The sequence below is a fragment of the Dama dama genome, chromosome 11 (assembly GCF_033118175.1).
Source record: "Dama dama isolate Ldn47 chromosome 11, ASM3311817v1, whole genome shotgun sequence".
Taxonomy (NCBI): domain Eukaryota; kingdom Metazoa; phylum Chordata; class Mammalia; order Artiodactyla; family Cervidae; genus Dama; species Dama dama.
Genome location: NC_083691.1, coordinates 9,003,221 through 9,022,849, shown reverse-complemented (window position 1 = coordinate 9,022,849; position 19,629 = coordinate 9,003,221). Strand labels below are relative to the sequence as shown.

Sequence of the window (19,629 nt, the reverse complement as noted above, 5' to 3'; positions counted from 1 at the left end):
TCCCATCTATTTCCCATGAAGTGATGGGACCAGATGCCATGATCTTAGTTTTCTGAATTGAGCTTTAAGCCAACTTTTTCACTCTCCTCTTTAACTTTCATCAAGAGGCTTTTTAGTTCCTCCTCACTTTCTTCCATAAGGGTGGTGTCATCTGCATATCTGAGGTTATTGATATTTCTCCCGGCAGTCTTGATTCCAGCTTGTGCTTCTTCCAGCCCAGCGTTTCTCATGATGTACTCTGCATATAAGTTAAATAAATCTGTGTAAAAGTGGACCTATGCAGTTCAAACTTGTGTTGTTCAAAGGTCACATGTACTATGTTTTTTTCCTATGCTACATACATACTATGATAAAGGTTAATTTATAAATTAGGCACAGTAGGAGATTAACAGCAATAACCAATAATAAATAGAACAATTATAATAAGATGCTGTACTAAAAGTTAGGTGAATATGGTGTCTTTCAAAATCTTGTATACATTTAATGTCTTTTCCATCTTAGCTAAGCACATACCGTGCACTGTGGCTGTATCTTTTGTAGTTTGAAGGGTGACAGCAAAACTAGCATGAACTTCTTTCTCCTTCACAATTCCACAGCTAGAAGATTTGTTCTTACTGTAGACCTTAGCAACCTCAATGTATTTTTTTTTTTCTTTCTTTATTAAGTCAAGAACTTTCACCTTTTCATTTAAAGAAGAAGTACTTTACAGCTTCTTTTTGGTGTATCCCAATCGCCAGCATCACTCCTCCTGTGCTTTGGGGCCATTATTATCATTATTTTTTTTCTTTTCCTTTTTTCGGTTGCACTGTGTGACATGTGGAATCTAAGTTCCCTGGCCAGGGATTGAAGTGCAAGCTCAGAGTCTTAACCACTGGACCAACAGGAAGATCCCTGGGCCATTATTAAGTATAAGGGTTACTTGAACACAAACCCTGCAAGACCACGACAATCAGTCTAATAACTGAGCCCACTACTCAGGGACTAATGAACGGGCAGGACACGGTGGACCAAAGGATGATTCATGTCCTGAGCCCGGCAGAGCTGGAGGGCATGAGATGTCATCACCCTTCAGAATGGTGCACGATTTAAAACATGCAAATTGTTTATCTCTGGAATTTTCCATTTAATATGTTCGGATCTGCAGGTAACTGAAACTGCAGAAAGTGAAACTGCGGATGAGGTAGGCAGGACTACCGTTCTCTCACGGTACCACCACGATCCAGGGTGAGAACTCACCTAGCTGCTCAAAACTTCTCTGTGCCCTGTGCCACCGGCAGTCGGTGATCTGGTTTCTGCCCTTGTAGTTCTCACCTTTCTCAGAATGTCGTAAAAGTGGAATCCTATAATATTTTTCTGTTTGATTCCTTTCACTTAGCATAGTTTTTGACATTCTTCTGTGCTGATGCCTGTATCAGTAGTTTATACATTTTATTGCTGAGTAGTGGTTGATTATAACAGTGGATCACAATTTGTTTTCCCCTTCACCAACTGATGGAAATCTGGGTTGTTTTCAGTTTGAGAAAACTGAGATAAACTTGCACACATTTCTTTTGTGTGTGGACAGATGTTTGCTTTAGTGAGATTGCTGAGTCATCTGCTAAATGTATGCTTAAAATGAAAAAGAAACTGCCAGGAGCTTCCCTGATGGACCAGTGAGTAAGACTCTGTGCTCCCAATGCAGGGGGCCTGGGTTCCATCTCTGGTCAGGGAACTAGATCCCACATCCTGCAACTAAGAGTTTACATGCCGAAACTCAAGATCCTGCATGCCGCAGCTAAGACTTGGCACAGCCAAAAAAAAACACGAAGATTATTTTTTTAAAAAAGAAACTCCCAAATGGCTCTACCATTTTGCATTCCCAGCAATGAAGTATGAGAGCTCTGAAATGCCTTGTTCCTTAGACCCCTACTGCCAACCCCCAAACTGGTGCTGTCTCCCCCCACTGCCTCAGTGGGTCACCCACTTCCTGGGGTGCTTCTAAAACTCCTTTGACTGGTGTGTGACTGTCCCACCGGTTCTTCTAAAGATTGTTCCAGAGGGCAGGATGGGAGGGATGGGGAGAAACGTGGAGAGAGGAAGAAGGGGAAAAGATTGCCATTGAGCAAGATGGTAATGTGGTGTCACTGGCTGGTGCCCACTGGTGGTGGTCCCTGAGGTCAGATTTAGTGACCTTTCCTTGAGGTGGTACATTTTTTAGGTGGGCATGTTTTAGGAATGTAATTTGGAGAAGATTGTAGTTAGAATTAAGCTCATGCATGGAAGGGCCTTGTGTGGCTGCCTGTGTCACAGTGGCTTAGATCCTGTGGGGGTCTTCTGGGAGAATTTGGTCCCCTTTCCCAGATCTCCTCTTCCAGGGCCTTACCTCATTGACCCCAGACACAGTCAGATCAGGCCTTTCTCAGGCCACCTCAGGGCATCTGACTCCTAAAACCCTAAGCACAAAGCTGGTGGCCAGAGAAGCTTCCAGGGCAAGCGGAGGCCAGTGTTGACTCTTGTTATCACCTGAGAATGCTTACAGATTGCAGTATTAAGACAACATTGTTTTTACATTGGCTAGGGACTTTTTCCATGGACAGTTTGTTATAAACACTGTCCTTTGTTTTATTGAATGTCTAAATGATTTTCATGTCTTTAGGTGTTCTTTATTTAAGGCAGCTGATCAGACACCCTTTTGGTTCTGGGCCTTCTGATTTTGGGGTGCCTGTGGGAGGCCAAGGAAGGTGTGGCCAGGAGGTGGCTGACTCTACTTGTCTGGAGTCAGAAAAGAAACTTGGGCTGGACACGGGCGTGTGCTGGAAGCCATGGGAAAGTGTGATCTTCCTGAAAGGGATGCAGACACCTTCTTGGAAAGTGACCTTGGACAGGTTTAGACAAGGCTTGGGAGACATGGGGAGCTTCCCTGGTGGCTCAGATGGTAAAGAATCTGCCTGCAATGCAGGAGACCCGGGTTCGGTCCCTGGGTTGGGAAGATCCCCTGGAGAAGGAAATGGCAACCCACTCCAGTATTCTTGCCTGGAGAATTCCATGGACAGAGGAGCCTGCTGGGCTACAGTTCATGGGGTCTCAGAGAGTTGATCCCATGACTTAGTGACTAACACTTTCACTATGTGGGGGACATGTGTCAGAAAAGAACAAAGCAACTGAAAAAACAGCTGGGAATGGCAGGGGGGAGGGGCACAGGAGGTGAGAATTCAACCAGGAGAACACAGGGCTGAGGGGCGAGGACAGAGAGTGGAAAACATCAGAGGGGGTTCCCCGCCAGGGGATCAAGAAGGAGGTGGTCAGGAATGCTTTCAAGAGATGTGCCTGGAAAGGGAAGAAAGAGAGTGAGTGGAAGCTGGAGGAGCCAGAGGTCTGGAAAAGATGGCCTTGGTTATTACTGTCAAGGTGATATGTCATCACCATTATTATGATTAGCTGGAGAGGCTTATGCTAAGCTTCTTAAAATGCTAGCAGGAAAGAAACTGGAGAGGAAGAGATTTGAAGATACAGGTACCAGAGGAGGCATCAGAGCAAGACTTCTGAGCAGGGAAGGCAAGGGAGCCAGAGCCCAGATGAGTCCCAGGGAGACAGGACCTCTCTTCCACTGAAGCCCGAGGAAGGGAGAGGAGGCAGGTTATTTAGTGGCAGAAAGTTTCTGCCTGATAAACCCAGGGAAACAGCCACATGGTGGAGGAGAGGTGCTCCAGGGAGCTGGCAAGGACTGACCAGGTTCTTCCTGTCCTTTCCTGTCCAGTGGACCTTGGCAGAGAGCTCAGAACCAGGGGCAGCCTGGGCAAGATCAGGGCCCCATGCAGCCTGGGGACAGCAGCCTGGCTCTCTAGCATGCAGGCTACAAGGGCCTTACCAGTCTCAGCCCAGCCCCTCGTCTCCCTTCCAGAACCAGCCCCGTCTCCTCTGGTCAATTTTAAGTTAATTATGCTCAAATCAGTTCCGTAGCATAGACCTTTTTTAGGCATTAGTGACTGGAGGAGTGTTGCTCTATTACTTCACATTTTCCAAACCCGCTTCGCACAGATGGAATCTCTTGTATTCCAATAAGGCCAAACACAGAAGAGGAATAGTGCCAAAGAGGCTGGGCCCAGGACTTGTTTTAGTGCAGTTAGAATGGTCTTATTTCATTTGACATCTTGATAAATCTCTCTGCACTGGTTTTGGGAGATTTCAGCAGCAAGGGAGGCTCATGCCCTGTGCATTCCCCAGATGACTCCACTGTGAGCCAGACCTGCACCCTGCGTGTCCCCTCCTTTGTCGGGCTTTGTCTCTCTTGGTCTTCACCACAGTTCTGTAGAGTTAGTCTCAGCACCCCTCTCTTCTCCCTCCGTCTCAATGAAACTGATGCCAGGAAAGCGGTCCCCAGGGAAAAGAGTGACAGGGTTGGGATTCGGAGCAAAGAAAGGACTCTCTTTTATCAAGGAATCTGTCATACCTAGTGTTTTGCCCTGTTGAGGTTTTAATTTTGAATATGACATGTCTTGTAGCATGAAAGGGTCCAAGAATTGTACATGGTTTTTATTTATTTATTTATTTATTTATTTTTAAAATTATTTATTTATTTGGCCATGCTGGCTCTTAGTTGTGGCGTGTGGGATCTAGTTCCCTGACCAGGGATTGAACTCAGACCCCCTGCATTGGGAGCGCAGCGTCTTAGCCACGGGACCACCAGGGAAGTCCCCACATTCAGTTTTTAAATCAAGGTCTTAGGAATGTTCAAATCAAGCAAATTTGGGGCAGATGTATCAAGTACCTGCTTTGGTTCCTGCCTGCATGACATCAGCAAAATGAAAGAGAAATAATGATAGATTTTTGTTAGTAATTCAAGACAGCAGTGAGAGCACATATGGAATAAAGAAGGGAGTGTTTGGAGTTAAAGTCATGTCTCCCAGCACGTGGCTGACCCTGGGAAGAGGAGGGGGTGACCTTTATCAAGTAATTGCTACATGCCAGGTGCCCTGTGTGCACTTTAATCTCACTCACCTGTTCTCAAGAGCTTCGTGGGTAAATACACCATCATACCCATTTCAAGATGAGAAAATTGAGGTTCTTCTCAGAATGCAGCTGATAGGTGGAGGGCAGGCTCTGACCTCGGTCTGTCTGTTAGGTCCACACTGCTCCCTTTAAGGATGCCTTCCTACGTTACTTATGGTGTGAAAATAAGACCCAAGCTCTGAGTTAAACGAGCACTTACACACATGCAGTGTGCATCCCCCTCCTATGGATATGTATATAACTTCTGCTGTTTATAAAAGAATTCAGGAAGAAACAGGGGGGGAACTGTCACCAGCAATTGGGTGACAATCAGTCCTTGAACGTCAGTTTTACAAATTCTCTTTTCTATCAGATTATAGCCCATACATTTCAGAGCTGGCTTTAGGGTCCACCTGAGAGAGAAGCCCTTGCCTTCACAATTGTACTTCAGAAAGGCAGTGATGCGCATCTGCAGACGGATGGAAGCATGTGTTCTAAAGTGGGGTGGTGGGAGGGCTCAGTGGCGCAGAGGTAGGTCAGGTATACATTTGGAAAGAAACTCAGACATACATTTCAGAACAAGGAGAATCATGGTAAACAGAGGTAAACTCTGTGGCTCAGAGACTCATGTCTGCTTGTGAAAAGAAGGGGAGCAGAAGGGGAGCCAAGGCTTCTCTAGTAGCTCAGCTGCAAAGAATCCGCCCATCTGCAATGCAGGAGACTCCGGTTAGATTCCTGGGTCAGGAAGATCCACTGGAGAAGGGATAGTCTACTCACTCCAGTATTCTTGGGTTTCCCTGGTGTCTCAACTGGTAACAAATCTGCCCGCAGACCTGGGTTTGATGCCTGGGTTGGGAAGATTCCCTGGAGAAGGGAACAGCTACCAAATTAATGGACTTCTGGTAGCTCAGCTGGTAAAGAATCCTCCTGTAATGCAGGAGACCTGGGTTTGATCTCTGCGTCGGGGAGATCCCCTGGAGAAAGGATAGGTTACCCACTCCAGTATTCTTAGGCTTCGCTGGTGGCTCAGCTGACAAAGAATCCACCTGCAATGCAAGAGACTCTGGCTAGATTCCTGGGTTGGGAAGATCCCCTGGAGAAGGGAATGGTGAATGGCTACCCACTCCAGTACTCTGGCCTGGAGAATTTCATGGACTGTATAGTCCGTGGGGTCGCAAAGAGTCGGACACGACTGAGTGATTTTCAGAGCATTCGTTCAGAAGGATGAGTAGTGCTGAGCCCTCTTCTGTATTAAAACTGATGTGGTGAGAATTCTGTGAGATAAAAAGTGAGGCTTCCTGTCCCCTGCTCACACATGGGGGGTTGTTGGTACCAGCCTCACTGATAGGTAATATTTAGGTCATTTGATTCTTCAAATTATAATGCTAAACCTGCTAGGAAAAAAGAGACAAGGCTCCTGAAGAAGATATTAAGGGCACCTCTCCCCCTGCCCCCCTTTGCTTGTGTGAGAGATAGGAGAGGCCAGCTTCAGGAAAGAATCCAAGGTCATCCAAAAGCTTCTCTGATAGCAATGGGCTTGGCCTGGGATGTTCCCTGATTCCAGGAATGGAGGATGTCCCTGGGCCAATGAGAATCTTCAGCCAGATTTTAAGTTAGCCCTGGGAGGGGGTGGTGAATCCTGCTTATTATAACATTATACCCTCTATCGGACAGTCTGCATTAAGAAGGGACTTCTAGTCCCCGGGAGCTGGCAGAGTGACCTTGTGGGTTGAGAATAATTTGGGCACAGAAGTCCAGAGAGATGTGGCTGGGGTTGTGGGGATAAGTAACCTGCTTCTCACCCTCGCCTCTGGGGGTCCCAGGATGCCCCTCTACCTGTGGACCCAGCCCCTTTCTCCCCCACCCTGGGAGGGCACAGATAGCCAAGGTTTCAGCCCTTCCCCTCCTCTGGGCCCACCTTCCAGATAGATGCCCATCTGTATTTGCATCCTCACTGGAATCACTGTTTGAAATCGACTCTGTGCTTCCTAGGAACTAGCCAGCTGTGGATGGAGTAAGAAGGAGAAACATAGTCTCGCCCCCAACGTCGTGGCCTTTACCCGGAGGTTTAACCAGGTAAGCACACCCCTTGCACGTGCGCGTGCAGATAGCAATCTGTTGTCCCCCATAGGCTGGGAGCCCCCGGCACCGGTCCAAACCCCTCTTCCTGAACCCCCCACCTTCATCCATGCTTGTGCCATCACAGTCCTTTCTCACACAACAGATGGAGTTGAACACATCTTTTCTGTATTTAAATCATTTCAGTGGCTTCCAGTTCCACTGAAGCTAAGGTTCTCCGAGCACCTTAATGTGCCCTGCAAGGTCCTGCATGGTGGGCCTGGCTTCTGTCCACCCCTCCGACCTCATCTCTTGTCCCTCCCCTCTATGATCTTCGGCCTTCCTGGCCTCCCTCTTTCCTGCCGAATCACGTCTCAGTCCTGTGAGGCCCCCATTCGGCTGTTCTCCCTGTTCAGCTCCTGACTAGATCTCACCCTCTCCAGGAGTCTTCCGTGAATCCCCGTCGGTGTAAGGGCTCCCCGTCACATGCCCCCTTGTTGCTCTTCTGCTTCTCCGTGTAGTCCCTTCCCCGTCTGTCTGCACTTTGTGTAGCTCTTTAGTCTCCATCTTGCTTGCCAGTCTGTGGGCTCCACAAGGGCAGGAACTGTGTCTGTCTTGTTCATCTCTGTTTCCCCAGCACCTCACCCAGTGTCAGCTGTATTCAGTAAGTATGTGTAGAGTGAAAGAATGAGGTGCTCAAGAAGGACTCTGTGGGAGAAGGCGAGGGTGGGATGATCTGAGAGAATAGCATTGAAACATGTATATTATCAAGTGTGAAACAGATAGCCAGCCCGGGTTGGATGCATGAGACAAGTGCTCAGAGCTGGTGCACTGGGAAGACCCAAAGGGATGGGATGGCGAGGGAGGTGGGATGGGGGATCAGGATGAGGAACACATGTAAATCCATGGCTGATTCATGTCAATGTATAGCAAAAACCACTACAATATTGTAAAGTAATTAGCCTCCAACTAATAAAAATAAATGAAAAAAATAAAATAAAATAAAATCGCCTCTATGGCGCCACCGTAAAGAAATGTTCCTTGAATTGAATTTCTTTGAATTCCCCATGAGCTGGTCACTGGCCCCACCCATGCTACTACAGACCATGGAGGCTCACTCAGAACCTTTGCTCCAGGTATGAAGCTGCATCCCCACCTAAAGGAAGGATATCAGGGACTTGGACCAACTGAGCCAGGGGGGATTGGGAGGGCAGGCTTCTGATTGCTCAGACAGACCTGCCAAAACATGATCTTTGGTAGAAAGTACCCTGCAAGACCCCTTTGAATAGACCAAACCTCCAAATGGGGCTGTTGACAGACTTTCCTCTTTGTTCTTGTTTTTCTGGTTGCAAATGAGGACAGTGGCATAGAGGTTGCACAGCGTACGTGACTGGAGCCCGGAGCGTTGGGCCTGGGTTCCCTTTGGGCCTTCCCTCCAGCTGGGCCATCCCTCTCGGAAATGCCGGGTGCTATGCATCACCATTATTCAGCCTCTCCAGCCTCAGCTGGCTACCACCCCAAGCACAGCAGGAGCCCCCAGAGAGGCACCAGCTTGTAGTCAGCTGATCAGGGCTGGAGTTCGCATTACCGTTGTTTTATGAGATACAGTAGGAACTACGGAAGGCCTAGCTACATCTGCGGTAGGGACTGTACATCGTTTGTTTTGAAAAGAGATATTCTGAAGCCTTTTGTGTTTTGTTTTGTTTTTTTTTTTACTCTTTATTTTCAAAATCTTTTCCTTTTCAACTGAGCTTAGTCTTTTAAAAACAACCAGATGTGTACACACTATCAGGGGATTCATAGTTTCCTTAGCAAAACTATTTGACTGGGAGCCAGCCGAGTCCCACCTCTGATCAGCCACAGCGCTCCCAGAGGAGGGCCACTGGGGGCTCTGATGTAATCTGCTTTGCATGCGGAGGCCAGGTCAGCTTGGCAAAGGGCAGTGTGGCTTGTTCTACAAACAGTTGTTTCGTGTCCAGCTCAGACCAAGCAAGTGAAGCGAGACAGAAGTAAAGCTGCCTTTTCCCAAACAGGACGCTCTGAGAGATGGTCTTCCTGCCGGCCTCTGAGCCGCTTAGAGAGCAGTTCCTAGACGCAGCCCTGGTACCAGCTCTGGCTTGAAAACTGGCCCACGGCCAGGCCATCAGCCACCAGGGCTGCTTTCCCTGAGATGAACTGATTGGTATCCATCCCCTCCTGGCCGACTTTCATATGTGTCAACCAGGCTGCTCATCAGACTCCAGCTAAAGGCAAGCAGGTCACTTACCTGTCTGAGCCTGTTTCCTTGTCTGCAAATGAAAATCATGGTAGTACTCACTTTGCACAATTGTTTCAAAAATTAAATGAGGTGATCTAGGTAGAGCTCTTAGCACAGTGTCTGTCTAGTAAGCATTCAAGCATTTTTTGGCCAGGGTGGGGAAAAATCAACTAATCTTAGTTGATTGGAAGAAGGTTGCTAGGGAATCTGAGTCTCCCTGTGGCCAAACCAGAGCCAGTGCTCTGGTCAGCCCCGGAGGACGTGCCTGCTCCTCCATGGGGCCTGCGTCCCTCAGCATTTGTTTATAGAATGGCTGGGATGGAAGAGCTAGGCTGAGTTCCCTAGGGGTCTGTTATGGGCCAGGCTTGTGCCTTGGCCCCTGGAAATTCATCGTAAAGCCAGAAGTTCTCAACCCTCTTTGAATCATGGGTTTTTTGTTTTTGAGAATCTGACATATCACCTATGAACCTGCCCTTAGATAAATAGACACATGTATACATTTGCATTTAAGTGAGTGCATTTAAGTTAAGTGACTGGGTTTTCTGCTGGCCCCCCACAGCCCCCTACAGCCCCCTAGTTTTTGCATGAATACTTTAGATGACAGCAGGCTGAGAAGCTGTGGTTGCGTGGAATCCAACAGACCTGAGTGTGCATCTTAGCCGTGCGACCTGTTACCTGTATGATCTTGGCTCGTCTTTCAGCCTCTGACCTTCCTCGTTTATGAAATAGGAAGAATCATTTCAAGTGGTTTTTGAAGATCAGATGAGAATCATGGATGTAAAAGGTTTAGCTCAGCACCTGACACATAGTAAGCAAATAGAATTAGCTTTAAAACAGGTGGCAGCCTCATGCTACAAGCTACAAGCTACAAGCTAAAAGGAAGGTTAGCTTTGGGCCCAAGTACCGGCGGCAGGGTGGGGATTGTGTCCTGAAGATAAAGAATTTGGAAGAGACCGACAGGGAATTGGGAGAACTTGGTTCCAGTCTGGTCTCTGCTGCTAATCTGCTCTGAGGCCTGGACAAGTCCAAGTGTCGGTCACAAGATCCTTACATATTAATGGGGACTGGACAGGGCAGAGGTTCTCAACGCTTTGCCCGGGAGGGTTGGCTTTGACTCTGCTCAGGACTGATATATACACATAGTTCCTAATGATGGAAACCCCTACTGGCTCATGGAACAAATCCAGGGAGAGGTTAGACTTCACGTGTTTCAGGGAGCCTTGGGCAGTACGCTCTCTCTACCCAGAGGTCCCGCTTTCCTCTGTGCCGGCTCCCCACAAGCAGCCTCCTCGTGTCTGGTTCCGAGGCAGCTGTCAGCAGCTCCCTGTGAGGGCAGCTCCCACAGAAAAGACCTGCCTCTTTTCCATTCCATGTCCTGGACTTGATACTCCGGGGTTGATGGCCCTGGTTTGGATCCTCTGCTGTGCATCCTGACCTCATGGCCCTGACAGGAAGCAGGAGGCTCTGGCTGGCCAAGTCTCAGAAGCAGGCCTTCCGCTGGAGGCGGGTAGGGGCCTGGGCGGCGGGGAGTGAGACTGGAGGGCTGGCGGTTCCTCCAGGAAAGTCAGTGCTCGGGCAGGAAGTGGCTGAGAGTGATGGCAGGGCCCCCGCGGACCCTCTTCCCTCTTGCGCTCTTCCATCCTGCTCGGAGCTTTCCTGCTTATACCCCATCACTCTTCTAACTGCCCCCGTCCCCGCCCCTGCCCCCACCCCCCGTCATTAGCCTAGTCCCTGAATGTTCCCCCTCCTTCTTGGCTTTAATCAAGACTCTCTAAAAAAAAACATTTATTGAGCACTTAGGCTCAACTCAACTGAGTTAGACACTGTACTGAGCATTTAACCTGCATTTGATTCGTTTTCACAAAGCCCACGAAGCTGATATTTTAAACCCATTTTATGAATGAGAAAGCTGAGGTTCTAGAAAATGAAATAACTTGCTCAAAGTCACATAGCTGGTGAGTTTCTCTGTTGAAGGGCCTCCCCCATTTTTCTGAACATGACTCCAGTAGATCCCCCTGGTTCTTCCAGATCTCATTTATCACAGAGCTGAGAGGCAGTGTTAGCATTTTCCCTTCCAAATGCTACCTCCAAACAACTGTTCTTTCCTCATTGTATAAACCCACTTTCATTTGAGGCTTATTGCTTCTAGCTACATTCATTTATTTATTTAATAGACATTGACTGACCATGTCCCAGGCTCTGTCTTTGGTTCAGTAAACTAGATGTAGCCCATGCTCACAATCTGGCTGGGGAGACAGAAGTAATGGAGGGGCTGACAGTCCAGGGGAATCAGTGTTAGGATGGGAAAACCAGAGGAGAGGTGTGGGCAGTAGGAAGGGAGACCAGGAGACTGGATTGGAGTCTGTCCCATTCATCCAGGTGAAGAATAGAGATGTGAAGTGGCCGGACTCAACAGAATATTGAGACCAAATGGCAGCTCTTGGTGATTGATGAGAAGTGGAGGGAGATGACAGGGAGGCGCAAGGAGGGCCCCTTTGGTCCTTGGCAGCATCTCTCTTTAAAATAGTAAGCACAGAGGAGGAGCAACTGTGAGGGAGGAGATGAGAAGGGTTTGGACATGTGAGTTCAGCTATGCAGCAGGTATCAGATGTTTGCGTCTGGGAGTCAGGGGAAAAATCCAGCATGGAGATGCAAGTATTGAATCAGCCACATCTGAAGCACAGGAGTGGATGAGATCACCCTGGGAGCAACAGAAATCCCTGTGAGAGCGGGAAGGGCAGCGGAGAGGGGGCTGAGAACGAGCAGCCTGGGGACGAGAAGATCACCCAAAAAAGGTGGTGTTTGGAAATCAGGATCTCAAGGATACGGGGATGCTACAGAATGGGTCAGTTAAAAGGACTGTAAAGGAAGTTAGCAGCACGGCGGTGGTGAGCTCAGCAGGAGCTGTTTTGTGGGGATGTGAAATAGAAGCTGGGCTGTAGCAGGCTGAGCGGTAGGAGGTATGAGGGAATGGAGACAGCAGATGTAGGTGATGCTCCCGACGAGAAAGATGAGGAGTGGCTAGAGGGGCTGAAGGCCTTCAGGGAGGTGGTAATAGTCCTTTTTTCTTTTCAGAGGAAAGAGCCTTGGGGATGTTCTTATTTTGAATGGAAGGAGCCAGTAGACCAGGAGAAATTAAAGATGAGAAGAGAGCAGGTATACATAATGAAGTGAAGTTCCAGCAAAGGTGGGAGAGGCTGGGACCTGGGCCCTCTGCGTTGTAAAAGGCGAGTCTGCAGAAAGGAAAGATACAGACACAGGTCTGCTTGTAGGTGTGGTGTGAGGAGGTTCATGGCTCCTCTTTCCTCCATGGAATTGGAGGTGAAGCAGGGAAGTTTGAGGTGGTTGGGGAAAGCTTGAAAAAGCCACTCCAGGGAAAAGAGAAAACTGACCCTGGAAATATAGAAAGACTCATGGGTAGAGCCAGTGGACCAGATGAAATAGAGATTGTGGCTTTTAAAGTGGCCCCAGGGCATGAGGGTGGATAGTTTTTTTTTTCTAGTTGGACTTTGCAGCCAAAAGAAAGGGGCACAGGAAGGTAAGTGGTTGGATCCACCCATGATTAGCAAAGCAGATTCTTTTTGAAGGACCACAGGGCAAGGGACTGAAGTGACAAATGATAGAGGATCTGTCTGCTTTTAAGAAGGGAAGGGTTGCCAGGGACTTCAGAGTCTGGCAAGAGGCAAGGGGTGGGGGTGGACTCAAGGAGAAAGTAAGGACTAGAAGGTTTGAGGTTATGGCCCGAGACTGGAGCTTCAGGTCTCTGATGCAGGGCAGTTCTGGGTAATTAGGAGAAGGAGGTGACTGGAGTGGTGGGTGGTAGTAGCTGCCGAAATGATAATGTGACCTTGAGGCCATGGTCTCAAGGTGATGGTCTCAGGTGATGTTGAAGTTGCCCAAAGAATAAGGCACGGTTTGCTGTGGAGAGGAAGGCAGTGGTCCAGATGCTGATCTACCTGCTATTTCTAAAGCTTTATTTTTCCAGACTCTGAAAAAAAGGGGCTGCATATATATGTAGCCTTTTCAGACTGTCTGTTCACTTAGCAATATGCCTTTAAGATTCAGCCAAGTATTTTTATGGCTTAATGACTTTTTGTTTTTAAAGTGAGTACTATTCAGTGTTTGGATTTACCAGTTTGTCTATCCATTCATCTATCAAAATTACTTCCAGTTTTTTATAATTATGAATAAAACTGCTATAAACATTTACGTGGTGTTTTTTTGGTGTGTGGACCTAAGACTTCAAATAAACTGGGTAAATACCTAGGAGTACAGTTACTGGATCATGTCTGTACCATTTTGGATTCCCACCAGCAATGAATGAAAGCTTGTGTTGCGTCATTATTCTTGCCAGTAATTGGTATTGTCATTTAAAAAAAATTTACATTAAAAGTTTAAACTAGAATGACTCAGTTCTAATAGGTGTGTGATAATCCCACTTTCCTATGCTTTATCTAACCACTCCTAGACAGTTATGTCTGGACCTCGGTGCCCCACATGAAGACTGGGGTGTAGAGTGTCTGTCACAGAGGGGTGTCACAGCGATCAGAGGGTCGGAGGGTGAGGGGAAAGAAAGCATGTTATACAAGGATCAGAGGAAGAATCTAGGAATGTGAAGACTTGGAGAGGAGGTAATTAAGGTTTTCAAGTAATTGAGGGGTTCTTATGGGGAAATGGACTGAATAGGACCTATGGGGCCTAATCAGTAGGTGCAGGGAGCAGGGGATAGAAGTGGGTAGGCGGTTGCTTTCTCCCGATACAGGGTGGTTCCCTGCTTGGGGCACCGAGGAGGCTCAGGCAGAGACCAGACAGTGTTTTATTGCAGCGCCAGGAATCCAGTGGTGGGGGCAGGGAGAGGCTGGGACCTCTGCTTTCCCATCTTACACCAGGTTTCTAAGGAAACCATGAGTGGGCTTATTGAGAAATTTGTAGCAAAAGTCACTTTCTTGTAAGAAAAGATAGCATTCTAAAACATGGATTTTTCTTTATTTTATGCTTTGATTGTTTTCATTTGTGGTTGACTAGCTAAAGCTCTTTGTGTTCATAAGTGTTCTGCTTTATTCACTTCTAATACTGTTGTGAAAATTCCCCGGATATATCTTAGTCCCCAGTGCCTTAACTCCAGTGCTAGCTCTACCACCAAAACAATAATCGTGATTGTAACAGCTTATGTGTTTTACAAGCTTACTAGCACCATGACCAAGAGGCATTTATTCCATGTGTGCATGGACTGATTCAGCAGTTGAAAATAAATTAATGTAATCCACTGCATTAACAGGCTAAAGAAGAAAAAGCATAACGTCTTATCAGTTGACTCAAAACATTTGACAAAATTCAGCATGCATTCATAATACAAAGAAACTCTCAGCAAATTAGGAATAGAGGGGCAACTTACTCAACTTGATGAAAGACATCTATGGAAAATCCTGGAGCTGACATCATACTTAACGTTAAGACACTCGATGCTTTCCCTTTAAGATTGGACGTGCCCTCTCACCACTTCCATTTAACATCGAACTGAAAGTCCTTGCTAGTGCAGTAAGACGAGGGAATAAAAAGATACTCAGACTGAAAAGGAAGAACTAAAACTGTCTTTATTCAAAGATGACATGATTAGGACTTCCCTGGAAGTCCAGTGATAAAGAACCCACCTCACAATGCAGGGTACCCTGGTCAGGGAACTGAAATCCCACACGCCTTGGAGCACCTAAGCCCACATGTGGCAACTGCTGAGCCATTGCACCACAGTGGATGATCTGTGCTGCAACTAAGACCCCACACAACCAAAATAAGTAAATAAATATATTTTTAAAAGGATGACATGATTGTGCAGAAAATCTCAAAGACATCTATTTTAAAAACTTCTGGAACCAATAAGTGAGTATACCAAGGATTCAGGGCACAAGATCAATATAAAAGCTTTTCTGTATACCAGCAGTGAGGAACTGGAATTTGAAATTAAAAAACAATACCACCATTTACAGTAGCATGTGCACACACACACACACACAAGAAATACTTAGGTATAACCCTAACAAAGTATGTACAGGTCCTGTATGCGAAAAACTACAAAACCCTAATGAAAGAAGTCAAAGTAGATTGAAATAGATATTCTGTCTTCACATGTTAGAAGACACATTATTAAGACGTCAGTTTGTTCCAGCTTGTTCTGTAGACTCAATTCAACTCCAGTCAAAATCCCAGAAAGCTGGACTTCCCTGGTGGCTCAGTGCTTAAGAATCCGCCTGCCAACACAGGAGACACAGGTTTGATCCCTCATCTGGAAAGATCCCACAGGCCACGGAGCAACTAAGCCCGTCTACAACTATTGCGCCTGTTGCTCAGAAGCCCAGGAGCCACAACTACTGAGCCTGCATGCCTTAGAGATGGTGCTCTGCAATGAGAGAGGCCCCCACAAAAAGAAGCCCACGCACTGCAACTAGAGAGTAGCTCCTGGTCTCCACAACTAGAGAAAAGCCCAAGCAGCAACAAAGACCCAGCACAGCCAGCAGTAAATAAATAAATGAACTTATTTTTTAGAAAATCCCAGCAAGCTATTGCATGTGCTGTGTGCTGTGCTCCATTGCTAGAGTCGTGTCCGACTCCCTGTGACCCCACGGACTGTAGCCCGCCAGGCTTCTCTGTCCACAGTGTTCTCCAGGCAAGAATCCTGCAGTGGGTTGTCATGCCCTCCTCCAGGGGATCTTCCCAGCCCAGGGACTGAACCCCCGTCTCCTGAGACTATTTCATAAGTATCAACAAACTGATTCTAAAGTTTATATGGAAAGGCGGAAGCCTTAGAATAACCAGAAAAAGGACAAAGTTGGAGGACTCACTCTGCTTGATTTCAGGACTGATTGTAAAGCCACAATAACTGAGACAGTATGGTACTGGCAAAAGAATAGGTACCTAGGTTGATAGAATAGAGAGCCCAGAACTAGACCCAGACAAATATAGGCAACTGAGCTTTGATAAATGCATGAGGGCAGTTAGTGGAGAAAGGGTAATTTCTTGAACAAACAGTACTGAAACAGTTGTTAAGTATTTTTGTGTTTGAAAAAACGAACCTGCAAGACTTCAGGCCTTCCATAAAAATTAACTCAAAATTGGCCATAGACCTAGATGTAAAACACAGAACTATAAAACTTTTAGGAGAAAACATAGAAGAAGATCTACATGACTCTTGGTGATGAATTATTAGATATGCCATCAAAGTACAGTCCATGAAAGAAAAGAATTGGTAAGCTGGGCTTTATTAAAATTAAAATCTTATATTTTGCAAAAGACACCGATAGGAGAATTAAAAGACAAAGCACAGCCTGGGGAAAATAATCGTGAAACATGTATCTGATAAGACTTGGATCTGAAATATATTCTTAAAACTCAACAATAAGGAAGCAACCCAATTAAAAAATGGGTCAAAGATCTGAATAAATACTTCACCAAAGAAGATATACCAAAGGCAAATAAACATATGGAAAGATGCTCAGCATTATTTGCCATTGGGAAAATGTAAAACACTACACCCTTTTAGAATGCCTAAAATACAAAAAGAAAAAAATCCTCTAAACCAAACCAAACCAACCAAACAAACAAAAAAACCACAAAACTACACCAAACCTGACAATACCAATTCTTGGCAAGTATTTGAAGCAATATGGGAATGAAAAAATAGTGTGGTCCAGCAATTGCATCCTTCGCTATTTATCCAGTTTATTTGGAATCTTAAGTCTACCTATACACATATACACAGATACACACAGTTGTTTATTTTTTTTATTATTATTTTTTTCACACAGTTGTTTATAGCAGCTTTATTTGTAATGGTCAAATACTGAAAGTAACTAAGAGGTCCTTCAATAGGTAAAAGGATGTACAGATTGGTAAATTCATACAATGGAATAAATGGTATTCATTCCAAAAAAAAGGAAAGAATACACTCTCAAGCCATATAAAGACATGGAAGAACCTTAAATACATATTACAAGGTGAAAGAAGCCAGTCTGGGGAATTCCCTGGAGGTCCAGTGGTTAGGACTTCATGCTTTCATTGCCAAGGGCACAGGAACTAACATCTTGCAAGTAGCCCAATGTGGCTAAAAAAGGAAAGAAAGAAAAATAGTCTGAGAAGGCAACATAAATGTGATTACCTACCCCATCTTTTTTAAAAAAAGTTTGGGAAAATATTGAAAAAATTTCTGCAAAAGGTAAAACTGTAGAGATGGTAAGCAGATCCGTGTTTGCCAGAGGCATGAGCAGGGGAGAGGGTTGAGTAAATGAAGAACAGGGGAATTTTTAAGATGGTGAAACTATTCTGTATGACATGCCACTGTGCGTTTGTGGAGACCCATAGAACTTGACAGCACTAAGAGTAAACCTTAGTGTTCGCAGATTTTAGAAAATTCATTGTGGAGCTTGAGGGGTCCTAGGATGGAATGTAGAACATAGCACGTGAGCCTAACTGGATTATAAATGTATGAAACAACCACCCTGAGAAGGGTGAGGGGGAAAAGGTGCACACCTAAGAAACTCTGGAAGTGAAGGGAGCCTGAGAGACTAAAGATGAAAGGACCTGTATGTAAGTCTAACACTCCAGTAAATGGGGATGGGCAACAATTCTGGAGCCATTATGCATGAACACTGGAACTGAACAGTTAAGGAACTGGGTGGCAGATGGCGGGAACCAGGTTTCTCCCACCTGCTGGAGTGGGAAGTTACAGGCAAACAGGAGGAGAAGGCTAGAATGATCCATATGGTGATGGATTAGAGTTGGAGACATTAGTGTGAACTCATTTAGTTTAGTAAAGATACAGATGGTTAGATATAGAAATGTTTATAGATATGTGTATATATAAGAGTTAGTGCATGCACAGGCACACATAGTGCATGCACATAGACACACACACACATTTCCTTGCTCTGCCATCTGAGAGGACCTAGAAACAGTGATATCTCAGTAGCTCAAGCATATATACTCCCAGATCTTGGGTTTCTAATTCCTTTATATAATAAAAGGAGCCAAGGCTCCTTGGAGAAATGGCTGGTTTCAGACTGGGGCAAGAAATGTACAGGATGAGCCTGTAGCATTTTTTAAAATTAATTAATTAGTTAGTTAATTAATTTCTGGCTGTGCTGGGTCTTTGTTGCTGAGCTCCGGCTTTCTTTAGTTGCCATGAGTGGGGACTATTTTCTAGCTGTGGTGCACAGGCTCTGTTGCCCTGCAGCACGTGGGATCTTCCTGGACCAGGGATCAAACCCATGTCCCCTGCATTGGCAGGCGGATTCCTCACCACTGGACCACCCGGGAAGTCCTGTAGCATCTTGTAGTTGCAGAGAGTAAAAGTGCTGAAACAAACCAAGCAACCAGTGCTGAGGGCATGTCCAAACCAACTCTCAGTAGCTGAAGCTGAAATGGCTTTGAGTATAAAATAAGTAACATAGTTATGAAATAAATAACATAGTATCATAACCCAAAAGTATAAAATAAATATTCATGAGTCCCTTTAAACACATGATGGAATAAATAAATGGGGGAGACTAGACAAACCTCCTGTGCAGAAGAATTCCAAATAATCCTTGTAGATAAACTGTCTCCTTCCTTCCATAACGACTTCCTTCCAGAGTGTGAGGTGATGGTGTTATTTATGCAACCTACTCCCTATTGATGGGCCTGTTGCTTTGCTGTATAAACCGTGCTTCGGCAAACTGGCATGCACATATCCCTTTACATTTCTATATTTTTGTAAGATAAATATTCTAGGGAGAATATAACTTTAACGGCTTGAGAGATATGTTCAAGTTGTTCTTCAAAATGGCCCTTTAAGTTTTATAACTTCCATCCCAAAGTGTATAAGAGCAGCAGTTTCTCTACACTCTTGGCACACGGTATGACTCCCAAAGGAGTAATGCGTTCACTTTGATATGAGAGACCTTTTACTAACCAAGAGTTAGAGGACAGGTGTACCAATAGAAAGGTGGCTGAAGGACCAGAGCACGTACTTCACAGGCAGATAGTACAAATGGCTGATAAATGTTTGCAACAAAAAGCTGAGAAAAAAAAGTGCAAAAGAAAAGAAAAAAACGTTAACTGAGGAGTCATGAAAGAAATGCAGAATACGGGCAGTAAGATGTTAGTTTGTCCACTATGTTAGTAAAGAGAAAAAGAACTGTAATAACTGGTATTGGCTTGTGTAAGGGAATACAACTCTGCTCCAACTTTGATGGATCAACAAAGTAAACCTTGTGGAGGCCAAGATTTTTAATACATACTTCTGAAAAAAGGTGCACATGTTTTAATTCCCCCCACCTTGAAAGAATTTATCCTCAGATCTTCCTTAAAAATGTATA

General features: G+C 45.6%; 1 protein-coding gene across 15 annotated transcripts in view; it reads left to right on the top strand.

Moving 5' to 3' along the window:
* The window catches only part of RALGPS1 (Ral GEF with PH domain and SH3 binding motif 1), a 297,855-nt gene that overhangs the window by 98,354 nt on the left and 179,872 nt on the right, over positions 1–19,629 (top strand). For all 15 annotated transcript variants that reach the window (XM_061154630.1, XM_061154620.1, XM_061154631.1 and 12 more), the window contains one exon: positions 6,961–7,044. In XM_061154630.1, the coding sequence (XP_061010613.1) occupies positions 6,961–7,044 (84 nt within the window). The remainder of the gene's footprint in view (positions 1–6,960; positions 7,045–19,629) is intronic.